The 15449-nt window shown below is 52.9% G+C and overlaps 1 protein-coding gene across 13 annotated transcripts; it reads right to left on the reverse strand.

Annotated features, from left to right (window-relative positions):
• Positions 1 to 1755: 1755 nt before the first annotated feature.
• Positions 1756 to 14689, reverse strand: SPRY4 (sprouty RTK signaling antagonist 4). 13 transcript variants are annotated; one of them, XM_073802639.1, is made up of 4 exons: positions 14445 to 14689; positions 11317 to 11381; positions 5176 to 5236; positions 1756 to 4958 (listed from the first exon to the last, which is right to left on the reverse strand). In XM_073802639.1, exon 4 carries the CDS (start codon positions 4909 to 4911, stop codon positions 4012 to 4014), a length of 900 nt encoding a protein of 299 aa, XP_073658740.1. In that variant the 5' UTR covers positions 4912 to 4958; positions 5176 to 5236; positions 11317 to 11381; positions 14445 to 14689; the 3' UTR covers positions 1756 to 4011. The 13 variants fall into 13 exon arrangements, with proteins under 13 accessions (XP_073658740.1, XP_073658741.1, XP_073658742.1 ...); XM_073802640.1 differs by lacking the exon at positions 5176 to 5236 and adding an exon at positions 9726 to 9776; XM_073802641.1 differs by lacking the exons at positions 5176 to 5236; positions 14445 to 14689 and adding exons at positions 9726 to 9776; positions 13487 to 14435.
• Between the last annotated feature and the right edge of the window lie 760 nt (positions 14690 to 15449).

Consider the following 15449-nt stretch of genomic DNA (forward strand, 5'->3'; position numbering starts at 1 on the left):
GGGGGCGCCAAGGCTAAAAGGAGTTGCAGAATTTTTGTCAACTGGGCAGGTCAGATGAACCTCTCCCACTTCCCAGTTTTGCTGTCCATCTGTTATCAATGCACCCTCGTGTAGGGGAGGGCTTGCCGGAGGACTTAGCACCTGGCGGGACTCAGCTTCATAAGAAAGTGAAGCTTTCCTCCACCGACTCTCAGGTCATCCTAGAGGAAGGACAAGGGCCAGGAGCCCTCTCCCTCTGCCTCTTTGTCTGCCAGAGCTTGGCTAACTCACTTCCATTTGTTCTTTGACAAGCGTGCCACCTTGCTGGGGGAAGATGTTGGGAGTGTGAACACACAGACACATAGAGAAACGGCAGCCCTGTGTATATTTAACAATATATATTTATATATATTTTCTAGATCAGTACATTCAGTTTTTAACTTGCTTTTTCTTCACAAACAGAAGAACTCTTACAATAGTAGACTTTCTAAAATAAATACTATTAAAATAGAGCTTCAAAATAAATATTCTATACAAAGGAAACCTTCTGTGGTAACTTTTGATGTGGGGTGAGAAGGGGTTACAGTGAAGAGGGAAAATGTGCCAGGGTGGGACCCGTGAACAGCTTTTCTGTTTGTAACATGAAACCAAACCGTGGGGCAGTGAGAAGAGAAAGCGGGATAAGACACCACACAGTTACCCACAGCAAAACATGGCAGCGCAAGATTTGTCGTCACCTGTCACAGTAAGCAGAGGGCATGAAAATGCTTACCGAAGGCATGAACCAGAAGGTCAGTGAAGCTTGCGGGATGCCCTGGTGACTTGCGCGGTGTCAAGTTGCGCTGCCTACACCCCACCGGACATCCCCTGGGGCAGCAGAGACCGTGAAGGTGACGGGATGTGGATGCTGGTCCCAGCCCACACTTTCCACATTTGGACTCATCATAATCTAACTGGGCCTCGCTCGATGCCCAACAGGGACGCACGCAGACTCCAGAACACGGAAAGAACCAGGCGCATCACGTGATGGTCTTCCATCTCGGTCAGCTGTGAAGGGCCCGTATCGATAGCAGGGACTGGTCTTGACTCCTCCCAGCCAGGGACCTTCAGAAGCCTTGGTTGTACCCCGTCTACCTGCGAGGGCTGGGCTCTCCTAGACCCAGTTCCCAGGGTGCCGGCTGGGGTGTTGGGCCTTCACAAACCCACCCTTGAGGGGAAGCAGCCTCGGCCCCTTAGGACAAGCATCCTGGACCCAGGTTTGTGGATCCCACCCCCGGTTCCAGGCAGAACCACCAGCCACCCCAGGTTGAACAGAAGTGGGAAGCAGCTGGCACTTTTCAAAAAAAGATCAACACGAGGCATAATCCAGCCAAGCAGGCCACTGGTGACAGGACACGCAACCAGCCAGAAGCAGCCACAGAAATGGGTCGTGTTTCTGCGAGCTTGGTCCCTCAGTGGCCCTTGACTGGCCCCCGGGGGCCACAGGCAAGCCAGTTTTATTTTTTCTTTTTGCCAAGGAAAACATGCTGAGGGACAGCTATGCGACAAAGCTGGGTGGACTGAAGCTGAGCACACAGGACAGAGTTCTGCAGACATCCATCTAGCAGGCTAGATGCAAACCAAAAAGAACAAGCCAAAACAGGGGGAAGGGAAAAAAGGAAGCCAAAACCCAGAAAAATCCATGTTTATAACTATATACACAAAAGGTCAGGGTTTAGGAGGCTGTTTGCCGGGTAACAGGGTCTATGTAGATAGAGATGGTGGGGTAGGGGTATATGTATGTATGTATGTGTGTATGTATGTGTGTGTGTGTGTGTGTGTGTGTGTGTGTGTGTGTGTGCGCACAGCTTATGTAAGTCAATTCTCCACAGAATGTGCGTGTAGAACTCCAAAGATCACCAAAGTGCAACTTGCCACTGGGTCAAGTTTCCCATGGAGACATTTGAGGGAGGGGCTTTGGGAAAAGTTCTGAGGTCTCACCAAGCGAGGACGTGTGCCCTCTTTTTTGGGGTAACCTCTGCACACCTGTTCTGAGAAAACATCTCCAGTCCCTTCAGTACACATGTGATACATTCAATTAGGATACGTGGTTGGCTGAATGTGTTTCTTCTACCATTCCCTCTGATTTGTGCGGGAACATCCACACATCCATCACGACTGTGGCAAAGGGAGCTACAGGAATCAGCCTTAGGAAACGCAGATGCAGTATTTCATATTTGCCTTTTACAAGCCAGCATATGTTATATAAATAAAGCCTAAAATAATAAGACCCTCCCCTCCTTTCCACCAGTCAATAAATACCTACGGTTACAATTAACTTATTCTAAATCATAAGATGTTACTACTAGTCTTCAAGAAGGAAAAACAAAAAAAAAAGTCCTTGAGAAGCACTGGGTGCATGACCATCGCAGCTACCTGCCTCCTTGCCTCCTTCCTGGAGGCTGTTCTGTTCCTACAGAACAAACTGGAAATGCCACAAACGCTGTGCCTAGTGCACTTCCGATATCACCTGGGGTAGCTTTTCTGACCCAGACTACTTCCTCTCATGGGGGGAAAGAGAGGGAGGCACAAAATACCACACTAAGCGAAAACCCCGCACGATAGCTAGGGAGGAAGGACCGGACACACTACAGCTTTTGCATGCAACAAGTACCTACCCACCGGACGAGCTGCACTTTCTGAGTCCTTTAGCACCTTGAGAGAAAGAGTTGCTACGTCTTTGGGGGCTGTTGGGAGGGGCTCATTGTAGCCACGCACAGAAGCAGGACTCAATCCCAAGAAGCCCCCGGAGAATCTTTCCCCCACCCGCATTCTTCTGACTCCCCCGCCAGGGCTTCCTAACACTAAAATAGACTCTTTTTTCATCATCTGTCTATTTACATTAAAGATACAGACACTGTACACAAAAGGCTATGACAGCAAGCAGCAGAATCAAGAGAGAAGAAACCTACACCCAGCTCGCCTCAACTCTCACTCTGCCAATGGGAGGTGCCGCCTCTCTTCTTTGCTGTTAAAATCCTCTTCTTGGTGGGGAGGGGGATGGTGTTCCTTGAGGTTGCTCGCCCCCCAGATTTTGAAATCAGCCCTTCCTGGGGGTGGCCCAAAAGGAAGCAAGTGTTTTACTGTTATTTCTTAAAACACCGTTAGCATCTGGTTTAATGCTTCTATAAAAACGTAATGACTGGATCCAGAGACCACAGCCTCAGACTCATTGGCAAAATGCTATTTGGTCTCGAATTTGCCGCCCTGGCCTTCTCTACCCATAAAGTTTCTGGAAAAGATCTGGGTAGAGAGAACTTGGGACACGTAGCGGGCGGGTGAGTCTGTGACCCAGTAAGAGCCGAAGGACGGTGTTATGAGTGGAACACCCCCAAGAGTTAGTGAGGAAGCTGGAAGGGAGAAAAGGTACTGTGCAGTGGTTCCTAGATCCATCCGTGGCTCCGGGCAGAGCGAGGAACGAGGGGGCTCCCAAGTATATACAACAGGGATCGCCAGGGTCTACACCTTCCCCAAGATGTCGGGGCAAACTGGGGTAGAGGCTGGGAGAAGAAGGTATAGACGGCAAAACTCCAAGGGTCTTCTTCCAAGGTCCCCTGGCCGCTCAGTTACCGATTCCTCCCAGGCAGCCAGAGAGAATGCAAAAGAGCGGGGAGAGAGGGAGGGAGGAGGAGGGCTGGGAAGGCATTCAAGCAGCTGCAACTTCCGGATATGTGTCCACATCTGTGTTCCATCTTCTGAAAAAGAAAAATCGCCCCCAAACCACACCACGCCCCTGCCACTATCTGTTTCACACAAGTTCCAGGACCCTGAAAAAAAAAAAAAAAACCCAAAGTGCTTCTTCATCCTTTTGGGGAAGAGAAGAATGGGCGATTGTGGTCTCTGTTTCTTCAGAAGCTGGGGGTAGGGAGTGGGCAGACTGGCAGGGTCAGCCTGAGGATGCTAAAACCTCTGGCCTCGCTGTGGTGGCCCCCTCTCAGGTGTGAGAAGGGAACCAAGTTTCCAGGGGGAAGCGCCGGGACTTGACCCCAGGTGTCAGAAAGGCTTGTCGGGTCTGCTGGCCTTGGCGTCCCCGGCGGCTGCCTTGCAGATGACGCTGTTCGTGTGCTTGCAGCGGCATCCGGGGCGGCGCAGGCGGTCATAGCCGCGCTGGGCCAGCTTCACGCAGCCGGTGGCGGGCAGGTAGCAGAGCAGGCAGGGCAGCACCAGGGAGAGGGCGCCCATGAAGGACCAGCGGGCGCAGCAGTTTGAGCGCGAGCAGGAGCAGGGGTGGTCGGCGCAGGAGCCCTCATCGTCCTCGTTGGTGCAGTGGTAGAAGACGCCCTGCACCAGGCACATGCAGGTGCTATAGTTGACCAGCGTCTGGGCGGAGCACAGGCACTCCTGGTTGCAGACCCAGCAGGAGGGCAACGTCCGGGGGGACGCGCACTCCTTGCACTTACACTTCCCGCAGGCCTCGCACAGCAAGAAGTGCTTGTCCAGCTCTGGGGGGACGGCCGGACCCTTGAGGTCCAGTGGCTTGCAGTGGATGGCCTTGGGCTGGATGCGCACGGCCCTCGGGGAGGCCTGGTCAGCCACGGGCGGGGGGGCCATGTGGTCTAAGAGGCGCTGGTCAGAGGACGTACTGCTGCTGCTGCTCACGGAGCTGGGGCGCCCGCTGAAGGAGATCCAGTGGTGGGTGATGTCCTGGTCACAGCGGGCGGGTGTCAGGGCCAGCTCTGGGGCTGCACCCCGGGTCCGCTTGGGGCCGGTGGGAGGTGCCAGGCCAGGATTGTCGATGTAGTCGTTCTCCACGTGGCTGGTCTTCATCTGGTCGATGGGGAGAATGGTGAGGGGGTGCTGGAGCCGGCCGTGGGCCATACGGCTGTCCAGAAGGGGCTGGACCATGACTGAGCTGGGAGTCAAGGGGACGCTCTGTGGGATCGGGGGCTCCATGGGGCCAGAGGTCCTGGGCTGTGTAGAGAAGCAGGCTTCTAGGGGCCCTGGAGTCGGGGGCGGAAGAGAGAATGGATTCCAGACATCAGTATGTGGCCTGTTAACACCCCCCACCACCCCCACCCCCGTCAGGTCCTTGGGAGCCCAAATGAAATGGGAACTGGAATTCCTCTGGTGGACTCTCCAGCATTATGGCTTAGATGATTAATAATGACAGCAACAACAACAATAGTAAGTGGCAGAAATAACTTATTTAGTACTTACTATGTGCCAGGGACTCTTCTAAGCACCATATTTATTACGTCATTGACTCTTCACAATAAACCTAAAATGTAACTACTATTATTATCCCTTTTCTAGTTACAGGAAACTAATGTTCAAAGTAACTTGTCCACAGTCACACAAAACCATCAGTAGCAGAACTAGGGCTCAAAGCTGTGCCGTCCGAGTTCATTCTTATAACCCCCATGAAACATGCTCCTGATTTAAGACAGATACAGCTTAGCAGTTATAAACACAGGCTCTGGAATCAGGTCCAAGTTCAAATTCTCACCTCTGCCCAGCAGCGTTACTGTGAATGAGGTTCTTGAACCTCTATGCCTTAGTATTTTCATCTGTAAAATGGGTTCTTGTGAGGACTAAATGAGAAAATGCATATCTAGGACCTAGCATTTTGCCTGACACACAGCACATACTCTAACTTATCACCATCCCAGAGAGCAACAGTTTAGATTTCCTGAGCACTAATAAGCACGAGTATTAAGTACCAAGCGATGTGCTGCATGCTGAGGATGTGGGGACCATGACAGACAGTCCCTGTATGCTCCCATGTCGTTTATCAGCTGGATAAACAAAAGCCTTTATTTCAGATAATCACAAGAGAAGGAAGAGCTGTATCTGATGCCTGCACATCCAGGATATTAACTTATTACCACTACTTCTGAGAGCAGCAACACCTAGTGGCTAATAACGCCTGGGTAGGTGCACCTCTGACAACTTGGATGGGAAATCCTCCCGAGGGGCACTCACATCACCCATTGCCAAGTGCTGAGCTGAACATTCAGCCTAAATGCTATTTACTAGAATAGCTAAGCCAACCCTGGATCAGTTTCTAATTTCACCGAGAGAGTGCAATTTTAAGTTGGAATCCGGCCAGAGATTCAACTGCAGTGCCTGACACGGAACCCCAGGAAGTCACTTAAATCAAAGAGCGGAAACGGCTTGGTTCAAATTTAGAAAGTGCACATTGTTTTCTATTAAAGTGCCATTTCCTCGCCTGCTGACCTTTACATTCAGAATTCGGCTGGAGATCAATTTAAAGAAATAGCAACAGAGGCCAAGACCCCTGCCCAAGGGGGCACGATTTGGAATCCCAGAGAAAGATTAGACTCTGGGAAGATTCCACCGGGCTTGGGAGTGGGGGACACAACAGATAGCCAGGGTTCGGATAAAAGGGAAAGATAACCACCTTTGGCGGGGGTGGGGGGAAGACCATTGGATTAACGTGCTACGGGATGGGGTTTCGGTAAATGCTTTTTCAAGACGCTAATGATGTTCTGATTTGGAGAGCTGACCCTGTACCTCCGTTATTAGGTTCACCTTGCCTCAAAGGTGATGCTTAAGAAGGGGATGTGGATAGGTTTCCACTTCCAGTTCTAACCCTGTATCCTTCCAGACTTGGGACACACAGCTGGTCATGCCAGTATTCCAATCACAGGAGAATGACACCTGCCCCGAGTGACACATCCATACTTATCAATGTCTCTATAGTAAAGAATGAAGAGAGAAAAAAGGCATTCAGGGCAACTCTGTTATTATACTTCCCCTGCTTGGAAACAACAGTTTGATCAGAAATGGTTAAATTGGGGAAGGGCCTCTTTAGATGCTTTCCAGCCTGTCTGAAATAAAGAGCTAGGTCTAGATGCGAAGTTCATGAAGTGGATGAAAGGGAGCTTACCCACAAGGTTCTCATCTGTATACTGCAAGGAAAAAAGCATTAAGTCTTCTCTGCAAGGTTCATTGCTCAGTCAACTGATACTTCCCCTTCGCAAAGCCATGAACTATGGGCCATGAACAAGGGCTTTGCTCCCACAGTCCTATCTACTTAAGAGAGATTTCTGTGCACAGTTTCTCCCAACTCAGAGGATGTCTGCCTAGAGGTAGCCTGCCTCCTGCCTCCTGCCTCTGTGCTCCCTCCACATGTCAGGAGAGCATCATCTTCAAAGAAGAGACTTCCCCGTGGCAGAGTTAGACTGAAGTGTCTGGCAGGTCTGCCACCAAGAAAAGTCATCTGCCAAGGCAGCCTCCTTTGGGGATCCCGGGGTCAGGGCTGGATGCAGGAGGATGTTAGTTAAGCATTCAGAGAGAGGAGTTTTTCCAAGGATCAAGTTGGCCACGGGGCAGAGCTTCAGGGGATGCTACCTCAGCCCACTTGATCCTTTGCAGGCACTCCAAAGCCTTGCTTCTAGAATAAGTGGGTTTGGGGTCAACAGAGGGTTAGGAGCCACGGGTCCCAGACCTTTGCCTGGAGGAAAAGGTGTGACTAGGCAGAAGAATGGAAAATGCTGACAGAGGCACAGGAGATGACTCTGGCGCCAGCCAAGAGGTGCCTCAGCCAGAACCCCCCAACCAGGACAAAGACAACGCGATTCCCTTATTCCAGAAGCTCAGGGTCCTGCCAACAGAACGTCGGTGGTGGTGTGAAGGTTGTATTGCCCCATGTAGTTGGGCTTTTTGCCTCTTAGGACTAGGATTGGGACTGGCCATGCTGTGGGTACTCCCTCCCCTATACAGTTTATCCACTCTCCTTCCCCTGGTTCTATCCCTGGGGTTCTATAAGAACGGGCACACTTTCTATGGAGGAAGCAAAAGGCATGGGCAGTGCTTGGGGATTTTAATAGGCCCTGGAATCACAAGGCAGATTCATGGAAAAAGTCCCATGGAAAAGTCCCACCAGGAAGCCAGGGTGGGCGCAGCGCCTGCAGGCGATGGGGATATTGGCATTAGCAGGCTCCCATCACTCTCCAGAGGCAGCTGTCAACATCTGGGCCTGCACTCAGGGCCAGACGTGGGGGTGGGAGCTCAGTCCACGATGACTCAGCTCTCTTGGGACACGCTGCATCCAAGATGGCTCCAGCAGGCATATTCTAAAATGCATCTTCCCTATCACGACCCTGACGGAAGATGCCTTCCGGCCACCAGGGGCTCAGAGCTGTACCACTGCAACCTTCTCAGGCTTCACGGCCTCACCTCCCAATTAGCCGGGACCCTCCGCAGGAGGGTGGAATTCATTTGGCTGACAAGAAAAACAACTTCCCGATAGCCTGTTTGATAACCCCTCAACACAGCTAGACGGTGTCTCAAACCCCGCCCCCCCCAAGTCCGCAGCTTAGAAGATTGATCCCTACTCACTGGGACACACCCACCCTCCAGTCTGAGCAACGCTGCCGAACTTAAGTGCAGTTTAATATGTACTCTGCTTCCCCGGCAAGGAAGGAAGAGATTTATAATACAAATAGGAGAGAGGAGGCTTTGCCTCATTTAGGCTGTTTGGGAGACTGATGGCCAATTTGGAAGACTGTGGACAGAGAAACAAAGCCAGCAGTCCACTTAGCCAGAGACGCACCTCTATCGAATTTTCGGTGGCAGCCTTATGGATTAGCACGAGGAAGGGAAACTTTTACCTCCGTTCCAACCTTCTACTAATAATAATTAGGGGAGGGCTTCCCTGGTGGCGCAGTGGTTGAGAGTCCGCCTGCCGATGCAGGGGACATGGGTTCGTGCCCCAGTCCGGGAAGATCCCACGTGCCACGGAGCGGCTGGGCCCGTGAGCCGTGGCCGCTGAGCCTGCGCGTCCAGAGCCTGTGCTCCGCAACGGGAGAGACAGCAACAGTGAGAAGCCCGCGTACCGCAAAAAAAAAAAAAAAAAAAAAAAAAAAAAAAAAAAAATTAGGGGAGCAGCAAGCATTTATGAAACATTTCTTGGTGTCAAGCTCTGTGCTAAATCCTCAATGATTTTCTCCTTCAATCCTCACCATCCCCTTGGAGGATAATACCCATTTTGCAGAGGAAGAACAAAGGGTCATAGAGCAGGCAAGTGGTCGGGGCAGGATTCGAATCCAGGCAGCAGAGGCTCCAGAGGCTGCAACTTCAGCCCTGCGACCCTGACTTGCAATAACTCCTGGGTATTCATGGAAGGGCACGGAAGCACCCTTCTCTCTTATAGCCATGAACTCCGCCAGTCTCCCAGGTCTGCCACCAGCCCTCAGGGAACCTCACTGGGCCATCTTCGGGTTCTTACCCAACCAGTCTGGAAATGAAGCCAGACAGGGCTGACATCAGACTGGCCCCCAGTTAGGGGAATTTTCAGTGTGGAAAGCAGAGGCTGGGGGGTTGAAATCTGTCATTAAAGGAAGGGTCAGAGCTCAAGACAGCTTCACTTCCATTTTCGTTGGCATCCCTTTTGTCACCTCACACACCCCCATTTTTCTAAGAGTTTTCATTTTTAGTTTTCTTAAGGTTGAATGGGTCTCATTTGTAGGATCTCACCACAAAGCAGTCCCTAAAAGGAAAGCCTAGAGTGGGCGGGAATCCCGTCTCCTTCCACCTATCAAGTTGAACTTAAGGGTCCCTAGGGCACGTTCATGGATGCGGCTTCCTGGTCCAGGTCTGTGGGGAAGGGAAGGAGGAGCTAGGGTAAAAGGAAGGCAGAAGAAGAGAGTCCTAGAGTACTGAATCAGCAGGCTATCGAAAAGCCCAGAGCACACTGTCCTGTATTTGCGGCTTCGTCTGTGAGCCTGACATTGCATGTGTACCTGTGGGGAGGGGCTGAGCATCAAGGCGGCAGACAGCTCAATGCAGGCTGGCTGGAAAGAATCAAGAGGCATGTTAAATGTCTGTTCCACCCATCCACCCCTTCCCCTGGACTTATCCCAGGGAGAGGAGTTGGGAAATATTAGGAAAACCTGACAGTTGTACTTTGAAAACTATAGGTCAGCTAATGCCAAATGGCAAGGGGCTCTGAATGAAAGGGTAGTTTCTGCACTGCCCCATTCAGTCCCAGCAGGTGCCTTCAGGGAAGGCTGTTCAAGCCTTTAACAGCTCAGAGAAAAAGGTCTCTAGGCTTCAGGAGAGCCCGCCCACCACTATCTACCACTCTCGCTTGGGTTCTTTGGGACAACACTCCAGTTTAGTTCATTAAGCTCCAACTAAATAATGACTTATTGCTTCAAAAAGACTTTTTAAAGGGGGGGAAGGGGGAGGAGGGAAGCCAGGGACTTGCCTTCCCTACACTCCATCGAGGGAGACAATCTCTGCTGCAAATAAAGCATTTAGGCAGCTGGATTTGCCTGAGAAACCTTGCTCCTCCCTGCCACCCACCACTAGCACTAAGGAGCTGACCTCTGGCCATAACCTGTCAGAGATCACAAAAGCAGCTGCTTTTCCTCACGTTGTCCCATCCCCAGTTATCAGTTCCCAACCGTTTTCTCTTCTTTTTCCACAACCAGCTGAGCTCCAAAGCCCCGGTGCTAGGGTGAGTGTGAGAGGTCTTGCTGTACTTGGCTCTGGGCTATTCTAACCGGCTACAAATTCTGGCTTCGATGTATTCCCCTCTGAATTGTTGTCTGCTCAGATCCCCTTAAAGAGGGATTAGAAGTCAAGAGTGAGCAAAGAATGGGGCTAGAAGTCTGTTAACTACTGGTACAGTTGGGGAACCACTGGCCCACATGGAAGTTTGGGATGGGGCACCAGAAATCTAAACCCCAGGGGAGGACCCCCCCCCCTCACTGACACCAAGATCATTTTATTTGTCCACTAAGAATTGGACTTACAATAATAGACGTTAGCTTACTCCTGGGATGGGGCAGGAAATGACTCCTCCTTCCCCCCAACCAGAAAGAGACAAGGGAAACCACTTTTCTGCAAATGGCCACCTGCCCCAGAAGGGCCCCTTCCCTCCTCCGTGAGATCCAGCACATCTGTGCTCCCTCCCCGGTGCCCTTGCTTCCTCCACCGACTGTCCTTGGAAAGAACAATCGTGATCACAGCTGAACGGTGGAGCCTCTTAAACCCAGCCACATGTCCCGGATACATCCCCAGCCTCGTCAGCTGTCCGGATCTGCAGGGTGGCCCCAGGCCCCCTCGAGAGCTAAGCATCCTTCGCCTCTTACATCACACAGCACCCCACATCTCCTGTGGAGGAAGGGGCTCCCTTACAACCAAGCCCTCCTTACTAGGCACCCAGTAGTAACAAGGGGCACAGCCCCAGCCCTGCACACTTGCTAGCTGCTCAGCTGGCCCTGGCCCCTCGGGAGGAGTTTCTTCTCCCCACTCTGCAGATGGGGAGACTAAGGGCCAAGCTTAGCACATTTCCTAGCCCCTCATCTGCTTTGACCCAGCCCCTACCTTGGTCTGGAAGAGGTAATACAGTCTTCGGTTATGTTGCCCTTCATCACCTTCTTCCTTTGGCTCTTTTGAGAGAGTAAAAATATATTCCAATGAGTCATTGCTTTCCCTTCTGTCAGGTAGATCCAAGTTGACCGTGAGATGGAACCTTCTCCACTCTTGCCATGTCGACATCCTAAATCCAAAATTTTTTATTCTATCCCTAGATCCGGAGGCTTTCCTCACAAGGGAACTTCTTCCACCTCAGTAGGGCTCAGATGACAGACAACTCTGGATGCAGAACCACATTGAAAGCCGTAACTTTCTAAGAACACTGACCACCTTCTCTGAAGAGAAGGGGCTCCTCTCTAATAAGCCTCCCGGTACCATCACCCGGGCCCTACCCAAGAGGACGGACCGGGGAAAGAAAAATACTCGTGGGGGCCGGAAGATGTCACATGAAGGGACTAATAGCATTAGACATTGGAACAGAATCCCACACAAAGGATTTATACTTTGGTGATACCAAAGTATTAAACCCCAGGGCAACACACCTCAGGGACATTTCTGGAGGTGTTAATGGGTGTTTTTTCCTCCCTTAGTTTTAAAATCACTGACTTTCAAATTCTGCACTGAAAGGCTGCCTTCGTTTGTTTTTCAAGTCAGCCAAACCTCTGGGCAGAGGCAATGTCAGGTTTACCAGAGTGGGGGGGTGGAGTTCCAAAGAGCCCATCTCTCCACCTATTCTGGAAGGATGAAAACAAAAATGACATCTGTGAGCTCCAAATGCCCCCAGCCTCTGCCCTGCTTTAACCGGGAATCATACTATTCCATGTGATCAGTCTCTGCCCACTTCACCCTACCAAAGCTTTAAGGAGATGTTGCCATTTCAGAGAGTAATTTGGTAAAGGTCATGGGAATGAGCAGGAGAGCACTTACTCTAGAGTTCAGAATCTACGAAGGAAGATAACCAAGAGACATCTTTAAAGTCTTCCTCATCAAGCTGACCAACATTTGTCCATCAAGGAGATTTTAGAAATCTGCCACCAAAATGCCCCCTACCCAGTACTGGCCACGCAGCTCAGTTGGTCAGGATGTGCACTGCTCATATTAGAATTCGTCTGGAGCCTTCTGGCAAGTGAGGACCCTCCCAAGGGCTAGGAAAGACAGAAAATTTGATTTCACACTGGACACATCTACAACTTCTTTCCCACCCTTCTGCTGAAAGAGAGAGAAGGAGACAGAGCAAAGAGAGAGGGCGAAAGAGAGGGCTGGGGGTGGGGGGTGGGGAGAGAGAGAGAGAGGTAGGTGTGGGGGGCATTGTCAATGGCTGCCCTCCCTTTCCTAGTTCTCCCCACACCCACACACTAAGGGAAAAACTGAAACTTTCAGATGTTTATGCTCCATTCGTATGAAGATCCGGGGGAACGCTAAACATTGTGAAATCACCAGTGCAATATTGGGTAGGGCCTCAGGCCAGACAGTGCTTGTTAAGAGATTGATAAACCCACATTTCCTAAACGCTCTGGGCCTTCACCTGCCAGCTTTGTATCCCCCAAGAGGCTCAGAGAGACTGGAGAGCCTTGGTCAGCTAACCAGACAGAGATGCACTTGCTCTCACCCCTCCCCAAACTGGAGAGAATCATGCCACTGGTTTGGAAGCAGGAAAGAGGGGGTTCACACTGGGTCTGGGCGCCCCATCGAACCCACAACCTTCCTTTCATCGCGAATCATGCTGGGGTTGGGGTGGGGGAAGTGGTCTCTGAGCCTTGATGAGCCAGAAGGCAGCCTTCTGCCCTCATCCAGGCCTGGCAATATGGATACCCAATCCAGCAGCCGGTACAAGAGGCAGCCAGCAGCTCTTCCCTCTGCCCACCATCCAGCCCCTCCAGCCCAGTTCGCTTCTCCCGTCCATCGCTCAGCCCATCAAGACATGCAACCATTTTCCGCCTCTCCTGCCTCCTCTGCCCACAATCCCCAGACCCCAATCAAAGAAAATTGAGAAACCGTCTTCTTGCACAAGAGCAGCTACTGTCTAAATGCTTTTTGATCGTCTGTATGGAGGGGAAACTGGGCAAAGCCCTGGTCCCAGTGATGGAGCCAAGCTCCAGCTGTCCTGGCTGACCAAATTTGCCCTCACCCCCCTTCATTGCCCCCATAGGCTTGGCGATTCAGAATTTTTAGAACGTACCGTCTCTATCCTTCTCTCTTCTCGGTGATGTCAAGCCTGGTACCACCAAGAAGGAAGGAGAGAAAGCGGGAGCCTTATCTCTCCTACGCACGCAGCCTCTTCCTCCAGCTCCCACACGCCCGGCGTTATGGAAACGCACCTTCAGCCCCTACCACAGCCCCAGCGCGGCCCGGGGGCCCCGGGACCTGGCACAGCTCGGTGCCCGGAGATAGGGAGGCACGAGGAGGCCGAGGAGCCTCGGGCCCTGCAGAGGCCGGGGAAGAAAAAGGCAACTGCAAGGCAGCTGCACAGCATAAAATGCGGCAGCAGAGCAAAGGTCAGACGGCAAGGAACCGCCTCGCCAAAGAGAGAGAGAGAGCAGAAATGCCCAGTCCCGGCCAGCCCCGCTCTGACCATCGAGGGGGAGGCAGAAGGGAAGAAAACCCAGTCCCTCACGGCTCCGAAGGGGAAAGAAAAACCTACGTCGAGCATAGGCCGCCGCGGCGGGCTGGGGAGATCTACGGCAGAGCTGGCACCGTGGGCAGCGAGCCCGGGGTGGGCGAGCCGCCCAGGGCGAGGGCGCCCGCCGGACCCAAGAGGTGGCTCCTGACGGAGCCTAGAGCCGCCTGTTACAGCGCCCGAGGCCGGTGGTGGCAGGGGGAAAAAGGCCAGGCCAGAAGCAAACTCCCGGGACACGCACGGAGCTTCCGAGTCGTGGAGAGTGGGGAAGCTGTGCTTGGCAGTGCCCGGGGGTCGGGAACGCCGGTGCCAAGCTGTGAACACCCCCGGCGCCTTGCCGGCCCACCCGAGGGCGTCAGGGAGCTGCGGCGCACCGCAGCGGCTCCAGGAGGCGCAGGGAGAGGGAAGGAACACTGAGGCGCGCCTAGAAATAGCGCACCATTTGCCCCAGCCCGAGGGGGAGTCGCGTCGCGACTCAGAGAGGGGCAGCTTCACATCCCGAAGCCGGTCGGGGACTTACTTTGAGGAGCCACAGAGTCACAAGCATTGCTCCACCTCTGTGTGAATTCCCGAACCCGAGTGGGTCTGACGCCGCTGTCCTCACAGACGCCGGCCGGAGGAACCGGCACTGCTCCCTGCGCTGCTCAGCGCCAGCACCGCGCTGTCAGCCCCTCTCGCTGCCTCCGCGGCGATGTTGCAACCACTGCCTGGGAAAATGGCTTTTTTATGAATGGGAGGGAAGGGAGCTCCTGTGCGCACGCGCGCAGTTCGCGATTCTATGAATGGGTGGGCACAAGAGACCCCGCGCGCGCATGCGCCGCGCTCCTTTTTTTATGAATGGGGGGCCGGAAAAGAACTTAACCCGTGATTGCTGGGGCTGGCTCTCGCTCCTCCAGGGGCCGTCGTTCTTTTACAAAGAGGGGTGGAGGTTGTTGTTGCCTTTTTTTTTTTTTTTCCTTTATGAATGGAGGGCGGCGGCGACTGCTGCAGCTGGCTCAGCTGCGCGGGCTGTACCCCCTCCCAGCCTGCGAGAGGAGGTAAAGGCCACCTTCACGCCACTGCGGGCCTGGGCTGGAACCGTCAGTGTTGCTGGGGGGCGGGGGGGCACTGCGGCCTCAGGATCCTGGGCTGAGAGCTGGGTGGGGGAGGACACACCTAGATCTAGGGATTTCTACCCGCCGCAGGCAGTCGGGAGGGCGGGGGAACGGGAAGACCCCTGCTGAGGGCCTTCTCTTTCTCTAGACTAGGGGCGTCGGGGGGCGAGGGGTCTTGAAGCTGCGTTTACCAAAAATTAAGAAAATGTCAAACGTCCATGTCAAAGAAGGGCGGAGTGGGGATTGCTGAGTGAATCTGGTTCCTGACGCTGAGTCTCCCTTGAGTAAGCGCAGACCACCCCTCCCCCCATTTCTTGGGTGTGGACAGCGACTGGGCCGAGGCCTCTTCCGGCTCTAGTACCCCCCAGGGTGATACTGGCTACTCAGATAGAGACCTGGCTCTCGCCTGGCAGCGCCCCCTTCCCCCCCAC

Source organism: Tursiops truncatus, chromosome 3 (genome assembly GCF_011762595.2).
Source record: "Tursiops truncatus isolate mTurTru1 chromosome 3, mTurTru1.mat.Y, whole genome shotgun sequence".
In the NCBI taxonomy this organism is placed as follows: Eukaryota; Metazoa; Chordata; class Mammalia; order Artiodactyla; family Delphinidae; genus Tursiops; species Tursiops truncatus.

What these genes read in the sequence shown, in the direction of transcription:
- SPRY4 (XM_019924617.3), bottom strand. Translation starts at nt 4,911, where the DNA reads ATGGAGCCCCCGATCCCACAGAGCGTCCCCTTGACTCCCAGCTCAGTC.